At 55.2% G+C, this 17,553-nt stretch overlaps 1 protein-coding gene across 1 annotated transcript in view; it reads left to right on the top strand.

The window, feature by feature from the left end:
• Positions 1-2,528: 2,528 nt before the first annotated feature.
• The window catches only part of NHSL2 (NHS like 2), a 167,252-nt gene continuing 152,227 nt past the window's right edge, over positions 2,529-17,553 (top strand). The window contains exon 1 of the mRNA XM_054039559.1: positions 2,529-2,837. Within this exon, the coding sequence (XP_053895534.1) occupies positions 2,573-2,837 (265 nt within the window). The 5' untranslated portion in view covers positions 2,529-2,572. The remainder of the gene's footprint in view (positions 2,838-17,553) is intronic.

Raw genomic sequence — 17,553 nt, 5'->3', positions numbered from 1 at the left:
CAGGCCTAGGGCTACCATTCACAACACACACACACACACACACACACACATACACACACACCAGCTGGCCAGTGCAGTGGCAGGAAAAGGACTAAAGAGCCACAGCAATAGCTGAGAATAAATAAACAGCCACTGAGCCAGGTTGTGGGGCCGGGCCTGCCCAGCAATACAGTCTCGTCATTCCACACACCTGGTCACATCTCTGCGTGTCAGTGCCAGGCTGCAGCCGGCAGTCTGACCCTCCTGTGCCTTTCCCAAGAAAGGGGTCAGGGAACAATGTGTACAGTGGCAGTGCTGAGAGCCATTGAACCAAACTGTAAACCCTGCATATGATGGAAACCACTTCAAGCCAGGGGGTGAGGCAGCTCCCCCCACCCCCAGCACCCCTAGTTCCAGCATCTATGGCCTTTCCACCCCTTTGGCCTGCTTTCAAAGCCTGTTGTTCTTATCCCATCACACTGGTGCAAGGCTGCTTCTGGCTCTGTCCCTCAGAAGCAGAAAACGGGTGGTGGGAAAGAACCAGAAATGCCTCTCGCCTCCCCTAGGCTTGGCACACCTAGAGAAGAGCCTATTCACTGGGGGCCAGACCCACCCAGGCCAGTGCAGCAGAAAAGGTGTTTTCCAATAGCTCCTGGCAGCCTGCGCTGTGACTTGGCTAGTAGATGACACCATGGTGATCAGCAGGAGCAAACCTGAGGCTTTCAGGATTAAAAGCCCTGCACCCCCAGAGCTCTCTCCTTCCCATGTCAGTCATGAGCTGCAGAGTCACCACAGCAGTCACTAGAGGGAGACATGATCGCAGGCACCTGGCTAGTGAAGGCAGCCAAGCCCAAGTTCCCACCGGTGTGGATGGGAATTAGGGGTGCTGGAGGGAGCCCGACAGTTTCATCGCTCCTGAGTTTGCTTGCACACCATGTAACGGGGCAGCTCGTTCCCCAATGAGCCAAACAGCCACATCCACAGCATAGTCCCTTCCTCGGAGTGGGCAAGGCCCCTGACTTCTCCCTCTTCAGAGGCTCTGTGGCTCCCTTTAGGACGAGTGAGGCCTAGGTTCTCCGGTTGCCTTTTCCCCATCCCCTCCACAGCATCTGCAGGGAGCAGGGTGAGCCCTACAGAAAGGGAGGATAGCCACAGAGAACTTGAGACGGACAGAAAGAAGGGAAAGGAGCTGTTCAGGAAAGGGAGCCAGGTGGGTTTAACTTAGTGCTGGCTACCTGAGCAGGGCTGCCCAGGGATTTAGGAGCACACTTAGCACATGCCTTCCAGAGTGGAGGGAGGGGAAAGAATTTAGAACATGTGAGGAAGGCTAAAGCCGAAGGCCAGGCATGTCTGCAGGATCAGGCTGTCCTGACAGGATGTGCACTAAGGAGTCCAGGACTGTGGGATCTGAAAGGGAGGACGGGGGTGTTGCTGAGGGTTTTCTAATGTTATTTGTATTGTTTCAGATTCCTTGGTATCATCGCAAAACCCACCCATGCTTGGAAAGGAAACAGCCCTAGGAAGGCGGAAATCACTTACCGCCGAGGAGGGAATCACATGGATACCATGACAGGAGTGCTCTGATTCTGCACCAATCCCTCTTCCTTATGGCACCAGGCCTGACCCTACTCCCCTGGGCCCCTACTCCCTGGGGGTCTGTCCCCAGAGTGAGCTCAGGACAGTGTGAGGAAGGATGGCAGCACATGGCCCTGTACACAGTGCTCCTAGACAGTCAGGGTTACAGAAATCTGATCCCCCTCCCTTCTGGCACCTGGTGTCCAGTTACCCCCATAGCTACTCTTCACTGAGCCCTTCAAGGCAAAAACCCTGTCACCCTCCTGTGTGGTCTTCTAGTAGGGCCCGATGCTGCAGCCACCACCAGGCAAAATCAATAGGACTCATCACAACAATAAGCAGTATGGACGGAGGTATCACAGGATCGGGTCCCTGTAATTTCACTGCGAGGCTGTCTGCATGTAGCATCTGGCACAGCACCAAAGCAATGTTGGAACCAGGGTAGGGGCTCTGGAGAGAGAGTGGTCTGGAGGAGGGGACAGGGACAGCCACCTGGGTCAAGTCCTGGCAAAGCAAACTTCCCCTGCAACCTGGGCCACTGCCTGCTGCGTCCCTGGGCAGGATAGTTGCCTATTGAGGGCCCGATCCTGAAGGCACTTGCACAGACAGGGAGCCTCTCTGGCTTGAGCTCAATGGGAGGGAGTGCTGCTGCGGCAGGGGCTTGCAGGATCGGGCATTTGCCTCCGTCCCAGGCTGGGAAGCGCCTCATCCACCCCACGGCTGGTCCGGAGCGCAGTGGGCACAGCACTCATGTCTCCGCGGATCTCAAAGGGCGGCACAAACACTACCCCCCCCCCCTCCGGCAGAGGGGCTCCCTGGCGCCGCGCCCCCAAGTGTCCCCGCGCCCGGCGCCGGGGGAGGGAGCGGCCTGGCAGGCCCGGCGCTACAGCCAGCCCACACCCCTCCCTCGCCGCGAGGTTGGCTCGGGAAGCCCCGCCGGCCAGAGCAGCCTGGACTCCGCGCTGCGCGCAGAGGCTCGGCCAGGCAGGGCGCTGCGCTGCGCTTCGGCGCCCTGACCATGCCGTTCTACCGGCGCACGGTGCTGCCCCGCAGTCTCTGCCCCAGCCGCGCCACGCTGCAACTGGCCGAGCTGCGGGACGTCTGCAGCCTGGCCTCGCTCACCCTGCTCCGCCAGCTCGCCGACCTGTGCGGCCACTCGCTAGCACTACTAGGCGAGATCGAGGGGCACCTGCTGGCGCTAGGGCGCCGAGCCGGCCGGCTGCGCCACCGCATGAGCCGCCTGCAGGGGCTGCTGCACGGGCGCCCTCACCCACGAGCGCCAGGTAAGAGACTGGGAGGCTCCTGCTGCGCGCCCCCAGCCTTCCGACTGCCCCTCCCCAGCCACCGCCCTGGACCCGAGCCCCCCCTCGCCTTTCCTCCTCTCTCTCGGGAGCTGTTTCCCTTTAAAAGCAACTTCCCTTCTCCTCTCCGCGTCCCCCGCCCCCCGGTTCTCCTTCGGCTGGGGAATGGGTTTCTCTTCCAACTTGGCCGGGCAGAGCTGCCGCCAGCTCGTGTCCCAGCTCGGTCCCTCTCTGCCCCTTGGAGTGCGGGATCCAGCTGGATCCACACGTCCCCTGCCAAGGGGCTATTCTTTGAAGGTTCCCCGGGCTGACGGTGTGGCTGTCCTGAACGCAGGACTCGTGGGCATTGCTGAGCCCTGGTGGTGCTGGGCACGGGGGTGACGCAGGGGTGTGCCTGGGTCCGAAGGGGTACAGCTGCATGCAGCATGGCGGAGGCACCTGTGGCCTCCTGGGGAGGGGCTGGTTGTCATTTCTTCCCTAGACCTAGTACTCAGGGCTTTGGCACTTAGCCCTTTGTGAGGCTTCCTGGCCTGGTCCTGGCTTCACCCATAGTCTCTGTTGGAGCAAAGCTGCCACGTTCTGGTGGCTTTGAGATTTTTTAACCTGCTTTAATTTGTAAAGGGATTAATGTAAAAACTGGAACTGTCTCTGGTGTGGCTAAAAACAACTGCACAATCCAGTTCAGATCTCCAGGAAGGGGCTGCTCCTGATGTCGCCTTCATCTGGATCTGGCTTTATGATTATTTCTGTATACTAACCAGATCCCTGCTGAGCTGCCATGGGCAGCTATCCTGTGGGGAATGGGCTCCTTGAAGTCTCTGTCTGATTGTCCTAAGAATTTACCCTATCACCTGTTGTGGCTGTAGTACAGGGGTGGGCAAACTTTTTGGCCCAAGGGCCACATCTGGGTATGGAAACTGTATAGCAGGCCATGAATACTCACAAAATTGGGGGTTGGGGTGTGGGAGGAGGTGAGGGCTCCTGCTGGGGGTGCAGGCTCTGGGGTGGAGCTGGGTATGAGGGGTTGGAGGTGCAGGAGGGTGCTCTGGGCTGGGACGGAGGGGTTTGGAGGGTGGGAAGGGTTGGGATGCAGGAGTGGGTTGGGGTGCAGGCTCTGGGTGGCGCTTGCCTCAAGCAGGTCCCGGAAGCAGTGGCATGTCCCCCCTCCAGTTCCTATGCGGAGGCGCAGCCAGGCAGCTCTGCGGGCTGCCCCATCTGCAGGCGCCGCCCCTGCAGCTCCTATTGGCCTCAGTTCCCAGCCAATGGGAGCTGCAGGGGTGGTGCTTGGGGCAGAGGCAGCGTGTGGAGCCCCCTGGCTGCCCCCTCATGGAGCCATGGCTCGCGCAGAGCAGGGCAAGCGCCCGATCTCACTCCCTGCCTGGAGCTCGAGGGCCGGATTAAGAGGTCTGAAGGGCCGGATGCGGCCCCCGGGCCATAGTTTGCCCACCCCTGCTGTTGTATCTGAGCACCTTCTGTGTCTGATGTAGCAATAGCAAAGTCTCTAATGGGCTTAGTTGTCTCTCTCACCCTTCCCCTTTTTGTAGTGAAAGCTCAACTATGGTCGGGGTGGGGGGCTTGTTTACGAGGGGTGTTGATGGGTGTTTTTTGAGCAGAGGAAGTGGCAGCGCTGGAGGTAGCAAAACTCCCCATGATTTATGTGGGGGCAGGACTGGACCCTTAGCCCCTGGCTCAGCCCCGCCGGGAAGGAAATCGCCTGAGGGCTCAAGCGTAGCCCTAGTAAAATCTGAGTACAGTGACAGAGCATTGCGCAAGGCAGCTCTGGGGCATCCTAGCCCTTGCAATCAGGCAAAGCTGCTGGTGCTGGGAGCAGAGCGAGCAGTGGGTACAGCCCAGTGTTTCTCTGTTAGTGTGTCGGTTGCCACGTAGATCCGCTGTGTGCTCTGTCACACTGGCACACGCCCAGAACACCCACACACCCTGTTCTGGGAGATTGGCAGGACACCCGCCACTCATCTCCAGGAGGGGCAGGGCCTGCAAAGCCCCATCTGCTCTTTCCCCACCTGCAGTGGAGCTGCGTTGGGCCTTGCACAGGTACATGCTATGCTCAGACTTTGTGCCTGCCTCTCATGCTAGCACCTGGCACCCATCCATCATGCTGGCAACACCATCTCAGTGGGCAACTGCTACACTTACACTGACGATTCCGATTCACGTCTTGGCTTACGCCCGCCAAATCCCCAACCTGCCTTCATGTGATGTCAAGTGTCTCACTACATGGAAGAGAGAGACGCACAGGCGTTCCGTCACTATCCGGCGCCTTGTCCTGCCCCGTAACATACCCAGGACCCCGGGCATGTCTCACCCGGTGCAGAAGCAAGGCCTAGTGAGGGTGGGCTGAGGACAGAGCAACAGCAGCAATCTGAATCCTGCCTTTCTTTGACAGTTGTCCAAATACTGGGCATTTTCCAGGCTGCTGGCCAAATGAATGCAGTACAGGGAGCTCCTTAGATCAAAGCACTGCTAGTGACTCCACACCAAGGTGTGTATTGTAGTTCTGAGTGTTAATACTCTGTCTGCACTGCTGGGCATCCATGCAGCCCATCTTGCCATGCACCGGATGCAGCATAAAGCCTGGGCTGGATTTTGTGGGGCGGGTTGCTTCTCTGGTTGTCCCAAAGCCCTGGTGTGGGATATAGAGATAAACTTCTCCCATAGACAACGCCCAATCTAAATCACTCTCTTTAAAGACTCCCTAAGGTGTGTCCATCTTTAGCTATTCAACCTGTAGCTGAGGGCTCTCTTCTACTAAGGAGGATGGATTTTTGCTGGAGTCTTGTGCTGCTGCTTAAAATGACAAGTTGTACCCTATTTGTCCTGTGTGCCCCCATCTGATCACCTCTGCATTGGAGCTGTACTGGCGGGTTTGTTTTTGTAGTGCTTTTATTTTCACTTTCAAATGGTAAGTTTTGGCATAGATGTCTGTGTTGGGACAGAAATGGGCAGTGTGTTTTGGACAAGTTTAAATACGCTCATTTAAGATTTGCTTGTAAAGGTTTCTTTGAAAATACTTCTTAAAATTGTGTCAAGCGCATTCCCTCTGTAGACTCTGCACTTTCTTCAGGCCCTTTGGCAAAGGTTGTGCATCTTGTGTTTTCCGCATTCTCTTGCATGTGCTCTTTGTTGCTACTTTGGAGGGCTCTGCATGGAGCCAAGGGAAGTAGCTGCCAGGATCCTGCAGCTTGTTTCCTGTATGCAGAGAGCAAACCAAAGTTTTCAGAGTTGGCCTTTGAGACATGTTTGTGTTGCAGACACTAGTATTATAATTAAAAAAGCTACCAGGGCAAGCAGAAACAAAGGCCAAAAATCCTTCATCTCGGGTACAAACTCTGAGGCAAAGCGTTGACAGATTAATAGATTTTAAGGCTAAGGGCCATTATGGTCATCTACTCTGATGTCCTGCTTAGCACAGGTCAGAGAATTTCACTGAGTATTTCTTGCATCAAAACTGTGATACGCTGCATTTAATTCCAGCCAACCAAGTGAGATTGACCTCAGCTGGCAAGGGTGAGCAGAGGATGCCCTGTGAGTTTAGCAGTCTAACCCAGCTTGGGCCAGAGGAGATTCAGAAGTTTCTTCCTATAAAGGCAGGTGACCGGCTTGGAGCAGCCTCAGCAGCTGGGGGCGGGGATGCTGGGTGTGGAGGTTGCCAGTACCGCACAGGAGAGCTGCCTGGCAAGGGAGGGAATGCACCTGCTGCTGTGTCCTTGCCTGCAGGAGGACCAGGGAGATAGGAGGGCTGGGTTCTCATTCACTGGGGCAAGGAGCGGGGAATCAGGCAGGGCTGTGGGAAACTGGAGAGAGAGGAGGAGGGCTGGCAGCTGCACGTGTGTGGCTCTGTCCTTCACTAGTTCTGCGGGTGAATATTCAGACGGCGGTGGAGTCATGACCAGGATGTCTCTGGATTGGCTCTGATCACCACACTTGGCTTTGCAGTCAGCGTCAAGTCACCGCTGCTCCATGTCAAAATCGCACAGTGTGTCAGTTGTGAGGCCAAGCCACTTGCAAGCATAGGCGCAATGTCACTTTCTGCATACATGTGTGCATGGTGGTGGATCCTCTGCTGCTGGCGGATGATCACATTGTAGCCATGACCAGTTCGGCTTATACCACCTGTGTCCCTCCAGGAGGTTGCGACCATTTCTTATGGATGGGGCTTGCTCCCATGACCCAAGCCTTTATCACCTGGAGACGAATTAGTGCAATGCTTAACATAAGAACAGAACATACTGGGTCAGACCAAAGGTCCATCTAGCCCAGTATCCTGTCTTCCGACAATGGCCAATGCCAGGTACCCCAGAGGGAATGAACAGAACAGGTAATCATCAAGTGCTCCAACCCATCGCCCATTCCCAGCTTCTGGCAAACAGAGGCTAGGGACACCATCTCTGCCCATCCTGAATAATAGCCATTGATGGACCTATCCTCCATGAATGCATCTAGTTCTTTTTTGAACCCTGTTATAGTCTTGGCCTTCACAACATCCTCTGTCAAGGAGTTCCACAGGTTGACTGTGCGTTCTGTGAAAAAATACTTCCTTTTGTTTGTTTTAAACCTGTTGCCTATTAATTGAAATTGGTGGCCCCTAGTTCTTGTGTTACGAGGAGTAAATAACATTTCCTTATTTACTTTCCCCACACCAGTCATGATTTTATAGACCTCTATCATATCCACCCTTAGTCATCTCTTTTCCAAGCTGAAAAGTCCCAGGCTTATTAATCTCTCCTCATGCTTCTGGGTGGGGCTGCTTTTGGGGTCAATCCAGCAACCTTGAACTCATAGAATCATAGAAAATCAGGGTTGGAAGGGACCTCAGGAGGTCATCTAGTCCAACCACCTGCTCAAAGCAGGACCAATTCCCAACTAAATCATCCCAGCCATGGCTTTGTCAAGCCTGACCTTAAAAACCTCTAAGGAAGGAGATTCCACCACCTCCCTAGGTAACCCATTCCAGTGCTTCACCTAGTGAAAAAGTATTTCCTAATATCCAACCTAAACCTCCCCAACAGCAACTTGAGACCATTACTCCTTGTTCTGTCATCAGGTATCACTGAGAACAGTCTAAATCCATCCTCAACTGGTGTGGAATGCAGCACCTTCGTGCTATGCGGCACCTCTCAGGGCTGCATGTGTTATTAAAGCTCCTTAATCCTCACTGGGCTGCCTCCCGGCTTCTGGCTGGAGATTAAGTTGCTGGGTTTGATCCTTGAAGCCCTAGGTGGCCTGGGACTGGCCTAGTGGAGCTGCCTCCCTGCCCGAGCAGTTCGGTCAGCAGCAGAGGCCATTGAACTCAATCCCCTTGTTGTAACAGGCAGGGTCTGCAGGCAGAGTACTCTCTGCCAGGGTCCCCTCCTTTGGAATTCTCCGGCTCCCAGGGTCTGAAATAGCCTCAGTCTGTAGGTCTGTCAGGCTCACTGCCAAGCCCATCTGTTTGAGCAGGTGTTTGGGGAGGGGGCAGGGAAGGTGGGTTTCGGGGGGGAAAGCGGAGTGTGCTGGGGGTGTTGCACTGTATGAGTCACATAGCTTGGAAGGAGCAGGGTGAGGGGGCAGGGAGGAGAATGCTGCTGCTTTACAGGGTTTATGCTCTAACTCCTGCCTTGTTGTGGTTTTAAATGTGGTGTCGCAGCGCCCAGGGCGTCAGACGGGGTCCTCGGGGCGGAGTTTCTTTTGCAACAAACTTGTAATATAAAAGCCCTGTGTCAGTCCTGTGTATGATGTAATCAGAAAGTACAGTGGGGCCCAGGCAGCTGCTCCTCTTTAGGGTGGGGTTAATATCCCTTGTCTGCAGATGTGAAGTGCTTGCTTTCTTAAGGCTGGCAATCAAGACAAAGAGTATAGATCTGAACTAGTCCAATCTCCTTGCCGTTGTTACTAACTCAGTCTTTTCAAACGGAAGGGGTCCAAGTCACTGTGCACATTCCCCGATCTCCATTGTTTATTTCTAAACCCTCTGTCACTTTTACCACTGAGGCTGTTTGCTTGGTTTTTGTACCTCACTCAGCCCGGAGAGGGAATCTGAGTGGTGAGTTTCTCTGTCTGTTCCTAGTCAATCTGGTGTAACTCCTTCCTACTCTCTGGAAGGATGCTAAGGTATCTGGGAATTTATGTCACCCGAAAGGAGCACTGAAATCCCAACCTCTTTCCCACTGTCTTTATTTCAGTAAAAACCCTAAATCGTGAAAACATTTCTATTGATGTTAGTTTGGGCAGTTTTGTTTTTCTAAAGCTCAAGCGTTTGGTATCTAGTTGCTGGATGCTTTCCAGAGAGGAGGAAGGCGGCCTGTAACTCTGCTAGCATCCCAGCAGTGCAGTAGGAACAGGCGAGAGCTCCAGCATGTCCAGAAATGCTTTACACAAGACAGTGTTGCTGTCTGCAAGTTGCCTGAATTAGTAACGAGTCCACGGGCCAAGGTGTTTGATTGCAATGCAAAACCTTCCATCTTCAAAGCGTGCCTCTTGCTTTTATACCCCAGTGTCCCATCTTGAGGAGGAAGCACTGGGTGGGAAATGAGGGGTTCTCTTTTCAAAACAGAGTAGAAAGAACATGTGTTGCTTCCAAAAAACACAGGAAACAATCTCCCTAGGCCACGTTCTGATACACTTGAATAGCACCAGGGATTTCAATAGGACTGTGCCAAGGCATGTACTGTGGACACTTAATCTATTTGATAAGTAATTTTCCTGGAACTCTCTTAGGAAGCAGGAGCCTTGCAGCTAAGGAACATGCCCTTCGGCTTTTGCTCCATTGTGCTGAAGAGCAGATTTTGCGCCCCACTCGGCCCTACAGCCCCAACAGATGGGGTTTTAGGAGAACTTTGTTCTCTGCATCCTGGCCCACCGAAGGCTTTATGCACTGGAGGCCGAAACAGCTGGCTTTTTATCTTTGCATATGATGCACCAATGTGCACCTCTGCTTTGCCTGTGCACTATTGCCAAAAGGGGAAACATTTGGGAAATAAGTTTAGAAGCTCATTGTATGTGCCCTGTCCTGCATGGACTAAGGGCATGAGGGGGGCACTGGTGTGAGCTGCTGATTGACAGTTGTGGTGAATGAAGTACTCCATGCACAGCGTAGATACAGTAAGGCAGGCATCCCACTAAGCTTCCTGGCCACACTCCCAGCACATGTACACTCCCACTCACTCCGGGAAAGAACCACCTCTAGGAGAGGCAGGGGAGTTCATACAACTTGCCCTGTATACACTCAGTTCCGTGCTCAGTCAGGCATTTTCTCCACTTCTAGTTTCTGGGAGAATCTCCAGAGATCTCTAGTGGTCAGTTTTTGTCACATCCTCTGGTTTTTATCTGATCCCGTATGGGAACAATCAGATATTTCTGTGGTGTTATACAGTGTGTGTTTCTATCCAGATGCCGCAGAACTCTAACTGTAAACAACAGTCCCCAAGTACTTGTGAAAAAGCAGGTTGTTTATCAGCCATGCAGAGATTTAACAATGGTGCTCCCTCTCTTTTCCACTTGATCAGTTTCATACTAAACTTTATCTTCTTCACTTCCCCTAAAGATACTTCCATCTCTTTCCTGTGAGGCCACTTGGCTCTCTGGGTCCTTCTCATAATTCGGATTCCCCATTAGCAGCCATATATGGCAGATCAGAGAGATTCCAGAGGTCGTTTCCAGCAATCTGGGCAATTTCATGTTCTTAGCCATGGGATCCAGTCCTCTTGTTACCCTGGTCCAGAATGGAAGTGCATGTGTGTTTCTGAAACTGCACTTAAGATTTCATTTGTGTGCCTCAATTGTCATTCCATCATGACTGTTCAAATGGGAGAGCAAGGTTCTGCTGCAGAGCTTGAATTCAACCTACTAGTTAAGAGACTGAAATGACAGAATAGATACATGGTTGCAGGAGGAAAGAATTGTGCTGCTGAAGGCCAAGCATTTAATCAGAACCAAAGACTCCGAAAAGGCAGGTGCTGGTTCCACTGTAGGGTTGAAGACACTGACTTTGTTTTTACTGTCACTGTTGCTTAGTAATGAGACTTCGCACTGCTTACCCAATGCTCTCAAAGCACTTTACAGACATTTGTTATCTCAGCTGCCCTGTCAATCTACCCACTTTACAGGCAGGGAAGAGAAGGCTCGGATAAGCTAACAGGCTTGCCCAGGGTCATGCTAGTTGGTGGCAGAGCTGGGAACAGAACCCAGGAGTTCTGGCTCCCAGTGCTATGCTCTTGAGCCCTAGACAAAGCCTGCTAGATGTGGAACTAGAACTCAGGACTTCTGACTCTGCCTCCAACCAGTTTGTCTGATGGAGGCTGTTGTAACGTAATGAGTGCTGTGCACTGGCTGAGTTGAAAAGCTGCAATCTGATTGACAGCCCTTCAGCCTGAACTCACCCTTTCAGAAAAGCAAGGTACCTTTAAGCTCTCGTGCTTTTACTGCGGGTTCCTGCACTGAGGTTCTGGTCTGGAGGCTGAGACGCGAGTCCCTTGGCATTGGCCGTATAACAGCAGCAGAGCAAGGCACCCGTTTTTTCCTCTCTCCCCACGCCCATTGAAGTGACTGGGCACACAGATTGTCAAAGACAAGCTGTCACGGAGTCCCCGGGCGATGCTCTGGAGCTGCTCCCCACAAAGCCAGTCAGGACTTTGGGGAGCCTCCTCTCCCATGGAGCAGACTGTCCTCAGGGCAAGAAGCTTACACAGCTTCACCTCCTGGGTCTGACCTTGGAGCATTCAGCATCCTCTGCCCCTCCATGCACTTCCCACAGCGAGTCTGCCCAGGCGGGGTCCTGGGGAAGCCAGAGGGTCGTGCACGCACCCCCACTTCGCAGTCAGACGTGACTCTGAGCCAGCCAGTAAAACAGAGGTTTATTAGATGACAGGAACATGGTCTAAAACAGAGCTTGTAGGTCCAGAGAACTGGATCCCTCCGCCGGGTCCATTCTGGAGTCCCGCAAGCCAGTCTGTACTCACTCCCCGTCCCCAGCCAGCTCCAAACTGAAACCCCCTCCAGCCGCTCCTTCTCTTCTGAGTTCCTTTCCCGGGCCAGGAGATCACCTGACTTCTTTGTTCTCCCACCCCTTTAGCATCCCCTTGCAGGGGGGAAGGACCTGGCCATTAGTTGCTAGGCGACAGAAGGTTGGCCAGAAACTGAGGCACCCACACAGTATTCAGAGGAAACATTAAGATAGGGCTACCATACGTCCGGATTTCCCTGGACATGTCCAGCTTTTCGCTCTTTAAATAGCAGTCCGGGGGGGATTTCTAAAAATCTAAAAATGTCCGGGATTTCCCCCTGGTCGGCTATTTATCGACCGAAAAGTGGCTGACAGGGCAGCCGAGCGCCGCTCGCATTGGGGCCTCGGCAGCCAAAACCCCTTCCCAGCTCCCACCATCCCCTGCAGCCTTAGCACACCGCCCGGCAGCACTGGGGGGCGGGGCTGTGCGCCGGTGAGGGAACACGGCGACGAGGCTGGCAGCGGCGGCCAGAGCCCCTCCCCCGCTTCCTCCCTCCTCCACAGCCTTTGCACGCCACCCAGCAGCGCTGGGGGTCGGGGCTGTGCGCCTGTGAGGGAACGCGGCGGCAGGGCTGGCAGCGGTGGCCAGAGCCCCTCCCCCGCTTCTCCCCTCCTCCACAGCCTCAGCACGCCGCTCAGCAGCGCTCAGGCAGGGCGGGGCGCTCCTTGGGGCACGGAGCCAGACACCTGCTCTAAGCCGAGCGGCACGGTAAGGGGGTCAGGAAGTTGGAGAAGTGGGGGCAGTCAGGGGACAGGGAGCGGGGGGGGTTGGATGGGTCGGGAGTTCGGGAGGGGTTGTCAGGGGGGCAGGGGTGTGGAGAGGGTTGGGACAGGGAGCAGGGGGGGTTAGATGGGTTGGGGGTTCTGGGGGGGTTGTCAGGGGGGCAGGGGTGTGGAGAGGGGTCGAGGCAGGCAGGGAGCAGAGGGGGTTGGATGGGTCAGGAGTTCTGGGGGTCCTGTCAGGGGGCGGGGAGCAGTTGGATAGGGCGTGGGAGTCCCGGGGGTTTGTCTGGGGGCGGGGGTGTGAATATGGAGTGGGGGTGTGGATAAGGGTCGGGGCAGTAAGGGGACAGGTAGGGTCCTAGGGGGGCAGTTAGGGAGGGGGGTTCTCAGGAGGGGGCAGTCAGGGGACAAGAAGCAGGGAGGCTTAGATAGGGGGTGGGATCCTAGGGGGCAGTCAGTGGCAGGGGTCCCAGGAGGGGGCAGTCAGGGGACAAGGAGCGGGGGGGGGTTGGGGGTTCTGAGGGGGGCAGTCAGGGGGTGGAAAGTGGGAGGGAGTGGATGGGGGCGGGGCAGGGTGGGGGCGGGGCTAGAGCGGGGCTCCCCCCCCGCACATGTCCTCTTTTTTCATTGTGGAAATATGGTAAATGTGACGTTGTGCAGTCTATATGGTTTTATAAAAACATGATAATAAGTGAATATAATGTAACTGGGATAGCTTTAGAAAAATATGGTAAAAAGTGAATATAATGTAACTGATATGCTTCATGCAAAAGGTCTCTTGTAAGGTATCATTACAAAGCTTATAATCTACTGAGTGTGATCATCCAATAAATGTACCACTCTTGTATCTAAAACTAGAAATATAAAATATAACTCTGAGGGCCTATTGTAATTATGTAAAGTGTGGGCCATTAATGATGGTTTGGAATCTTGATGACTCCCATTGTCTGCAGATGGCTGTCTTTACCTGTGAGTCTTCCTGTATATGTGTGTGCTGGCAAGTGAGTAACGAAGTCTTGCAGTGACATGTGATCATGTCACCTGAACTGGAATCCATCTTTAACCTGGTGCTTTTCCAGTGAGGGGGGGGTGGAAACCCAGAGGGACAAAGGGTTCCCGCCTTACGCAAAAGATATATAAAGGGGTGGAAGAGAACAGAGAGGAGAGAGGAGCCATCATGAAGAATCCCCTAGCTATCACCTGAGCTGCAACAAGAGCTGTACCAGGGGAAAGAATTGTGCCCAGGCCTGGAAGGTGTCCAGTCTGAGAAAAAACTTACTGAAGCATCTCTGAGGGTGAGATTATCTGTATTCAGTTTGATTAGGCATAGATTTGCGCATTTTATTTTATTTTGCTTGGTGACTTACTTTGTTCTGTCTGTTACTACTTTGAACCACTTAGATCCTACTGTCTGTATTTAATAAAATCACTTTTTATTTAGTAATTTACTCAGAGTATGTATTAATACCTGATGGAGCAAACAACTGTGCATATCTCTCTATGAGTGTTATAGAGGGCGAACAATTTATGAGTTTGCCCTGCATAAGCTTTATGCAGGGTAAAACGGATTTATCTGGGTTTAGACCCCATTGGGAGTTGGGCATCTGAGTGCTAAAGACAAGCACACTACTGTGAGCTGTTTTCAGGTAAACCTGCAGCTTTGGGACAAGTGATTCAGACCCTGGATCTGTGTTAGAGCCAGACAGGAGTGGCTGGCTCAGCAAGACAGGGTGCTGGAGTCCTGAGCTGACAGGGAAAACAGAAGCAGAGGTAGTCTTTGCACATCTGGTGGCAGCTCCCAAGGGGGTTTCTGTGATCCAACCCATCACAGTAACCTTACATTAAGAACAGTCCCACTTCATCACACAAGCGCTTTAAACGTAAAGGCAGCCAGTCCCTAGGAGCCGTAGGGGAGCAGACCCCAGTCTGTGCTCGCAGAGATGAGCTGCTTACCGTAGGGTGACCAGATCACCCAAGACAAATATCGGGACGCGGGGGCAGGAAGCGGCCATGGCGCTCCGCGGCTGCAGCTCTGGCACCCCTGAACCCTCCGAGCCGGGGCCTGCTGCGGGGACCCAGCAGCGCGCACGCTGGGCCCAACCCCTGGCCAGTCGCGTCTGGGCTGCTGCCCAGCTGGTGCTATCCCGCGGCGGCCCCGGAGTGGGGGCAGCAGGCCCCAGCCCCCCCGTCCCGCAGGGGAACTAACAGGGCTGGGCGGCCGATGCCTCTGCCCCGGGGCCGCCGCGGGATAGCACCAGCTGGGCAGCAGCCCAGACGCTGGCCAGGGGCTGGGCCCAGCGTACGCGCTGCTGGGTCCCTGCAGCAGGCCCGGGGGGTTGGGGGCGCCAGATCCGCAGCCGAACGCCATGGCCGCTTCCTCCCCCCGCGGCAGTGGGAGCTGCAGCAGCGGCTGCTCCCGAGTCCCGCTGCCCGGGGGGACAACAACAGCCGCCGCCTAGCCCCGCGGGCTGCCCCCCTCCTCTCCCAACCACCCAACTGGGTCCTGCCTGCTCGGGGCCAGGCCGGACTGTTACTCACCCCGGCCCTGCGCTTCCCCTGCGTCTCCCGGGCCTCCCTCCAGCGCTTGCGAAGGGAGGGGGAATGGTGAGCCCGGGGAAGAGGTGGGGATTCGGGGCGGGAGCCAATCGGGGGAGGAGGGTGCGGAGTCGGGGCGGCGGTGTGTGTGCGAGCACTTCCAGGCTCGGGGCATTTCCTTGTTTGTCCAGTGTCCCGACCGCACGTCGGTCGGGACGCGGGACAAACAAGGAAATATCAGGACAGTCCCGATAAAATCGGGATGTCTGGTCACCCTAGCTTACCGGTTTTGTAGAAAATATGTGATGTGTTGGCTGCCCTCTGACCTCCCAGCCTGGGCCTCGAAGCAAACATTTAAACAAGCAGAGCAAGAACAAGAGGTCAGCTCCAATGCCCCAAAATGGCTGGAATATCCTCCAGCAGCCGTGCGATACAGCCTCCCCCTGCCCTGCGGGGTGTGCGCCCCCAGGCCAGGGAAAGTCAGGATGGGTTTCCATTGGCACTCCTGGCTGGAACCCAGGTGGCTGGTAAATGTGCAGCTGTGGAGGTTCTTCCCCAAAAACGCTGTCATTGTCTTTTCTTTAAAAAAAGAAATGGGGTGAGTGTAGTGAATGAATGACATGGAATAACTAACAACAGAGCCAAATACACCCCAGGCAAACACCATGCCAACTTCCCCATACACTGTTATCTGGGGGGAGGGATAGCTCAGTGGTTTGAGCATTGGCTTGCTAAACCCACAGTTGTGAGCTCAGTCCTTGAGGGGGGTACTTAGGGATGTGGGGCAAAATCAGTACTTGGTCCTGCTTGTGAAGGCAGGGGGCTGGACTTGATGACCTTTCAAGGTGCCTTCCAGTTCTAGGAGATAGGATATCTCCATTAATTTATTTATTTTATCTCACCGCACAGCTCCCCTGCTGGTCTGCTCCTGCCCAACCGAGCTCTGCCGATGTTCCTCAGTCCTGGCTTGAAGCGTCCCTGCATTCCAGACCTGTCCCCTGCCCTCAACTCTGCCTGTGCTGCTCACTTCCCCCTGCTAGTCCAGTCCTGCCCCCCCAGCTCTGCCTGTGCCGCTCACTTACCCCTGCTATTCCAGTCCTGCCCCCCAGCTCTGCCTGTGCTCCTCACTTCCACCTGCTATTCCAGTCCTGCCCCCCAGTTCTGCCTGTACTCCTCACTTCCCACCACCCCTCTGCGGAAGGAATGTTCCCGGACGCCGGCCTCATGGGGTTAATTTTCCCTGCCTCTCCATTATGGGAAAGCCAAAGCCCGTTCTCTGGTGCTGTGAGGGAGAGGCCAGTGGGAGGGGGGCTGAAAGCAGCTGTCCAGCCCAGTCCCATGTGCAGATGAGTCAGTGCACTGCAAGCTCAGCATGCTCAAAGAAAAGCAAAGGAACCAGGAGCGGAGCCCTGGCTGCTCCAGCTGCTTTGCTGAGCTGGCCCCAGCCAAGTCTGCCCTGCTACTGCTATCACTGATTGTCCCTGGGCCAGGACCCTGCCTGCTTTCGGATGCCCCTCCCTTCCTGTCCTCTCGCAGGAGGCGGTGAAGGGCAATCTCAGGTGCTCTTCTGCACACACAAGTTCAAGGAAGCCCACTCCCAGCTGCAGTGTAGACATACCTTAGAGGCACACCATCAGGGTAAAGATCAGATGATATCAAACTAGTTCCTACATACAGTGTTGCAGATAACACCTCCTAGAGCAGGCCTGCACAACATGCAGCCTGGGAGCCGCATGCGGCCCGCGTGGGCTCACTGTGCGGCCCGCGGGGGTTGAGTAGATGGGTTCACTGTGCAGCCCGCGTGGGGGTGAGTAGGCAAGTGGCGGGTGAGGGAGGGGGGCTGAGTAGGCGAGCGGGCGGGCAGTGGCGGGGAATGAGTAGGCGAGCCGGCCGGGTGGAGGGCTGAGGAGGCGAGTGGGCGGACAGTGGCGGGGGGTAAATAGGAGAGCCGGGGTGGGTGGGGGGCTGAGGAGGCGAGCAAGCAGGCAGTGGCGGGGGGTGAGTAGGCGAGCCGGGGGAGGGGGGCTGAGGAGGCGGGCGGCGAATTGGTGACTGACCTGTTCTACTGATCAGGTCTGGCTCCCATCCCCTCTCCCAGGGCTGGCTCCAGGCACCAGCAAAACAAGCAGGTGCTTGGGGCAGTACATTTCTAGGGGCGGCATTCTGGCACCGGCCATCTTAGGTGCTGACTCCAGGGCATGGGGAAAAAGTGCCCTCACCGCCCCAGCTTGCCTCCGTTCCACCTCCGCCTGCCCCCCTGAGCGCACCGCCGCTGCTCCGCTTCTCCCCCTTCCCTCCCAGGCTTGCTGCACGCAAAACAGCTGTTTAGCGCAGCAAGGCTGGGAGGGAGGAAAAGCCAAGCGGCGGGGCACTCGGGGGAGGCGGCGGAGGTGAGCTGGAGCAAGGAGTGGTTGCTCTACCCCCCCCCCGTTACTTCCTGCA

Source organism: Malaclemys terrapin, chromosome 9, assembly GCF_027887155.1.
Source record: "Malaclemys terrapin pileata isolate rMalTer1 chromosome 9, rMalTer1.hap1, whole genome shotgun sequence".
Taxonomy (NCBI): Eukaryota; Metazoa; Chordata; order Testudines; family Emydidae; genus Malaclemys; species Malaclemys terrapin.
This window is presented reverse-complemented; position numbering and strand designations above follow the sequence as displayed.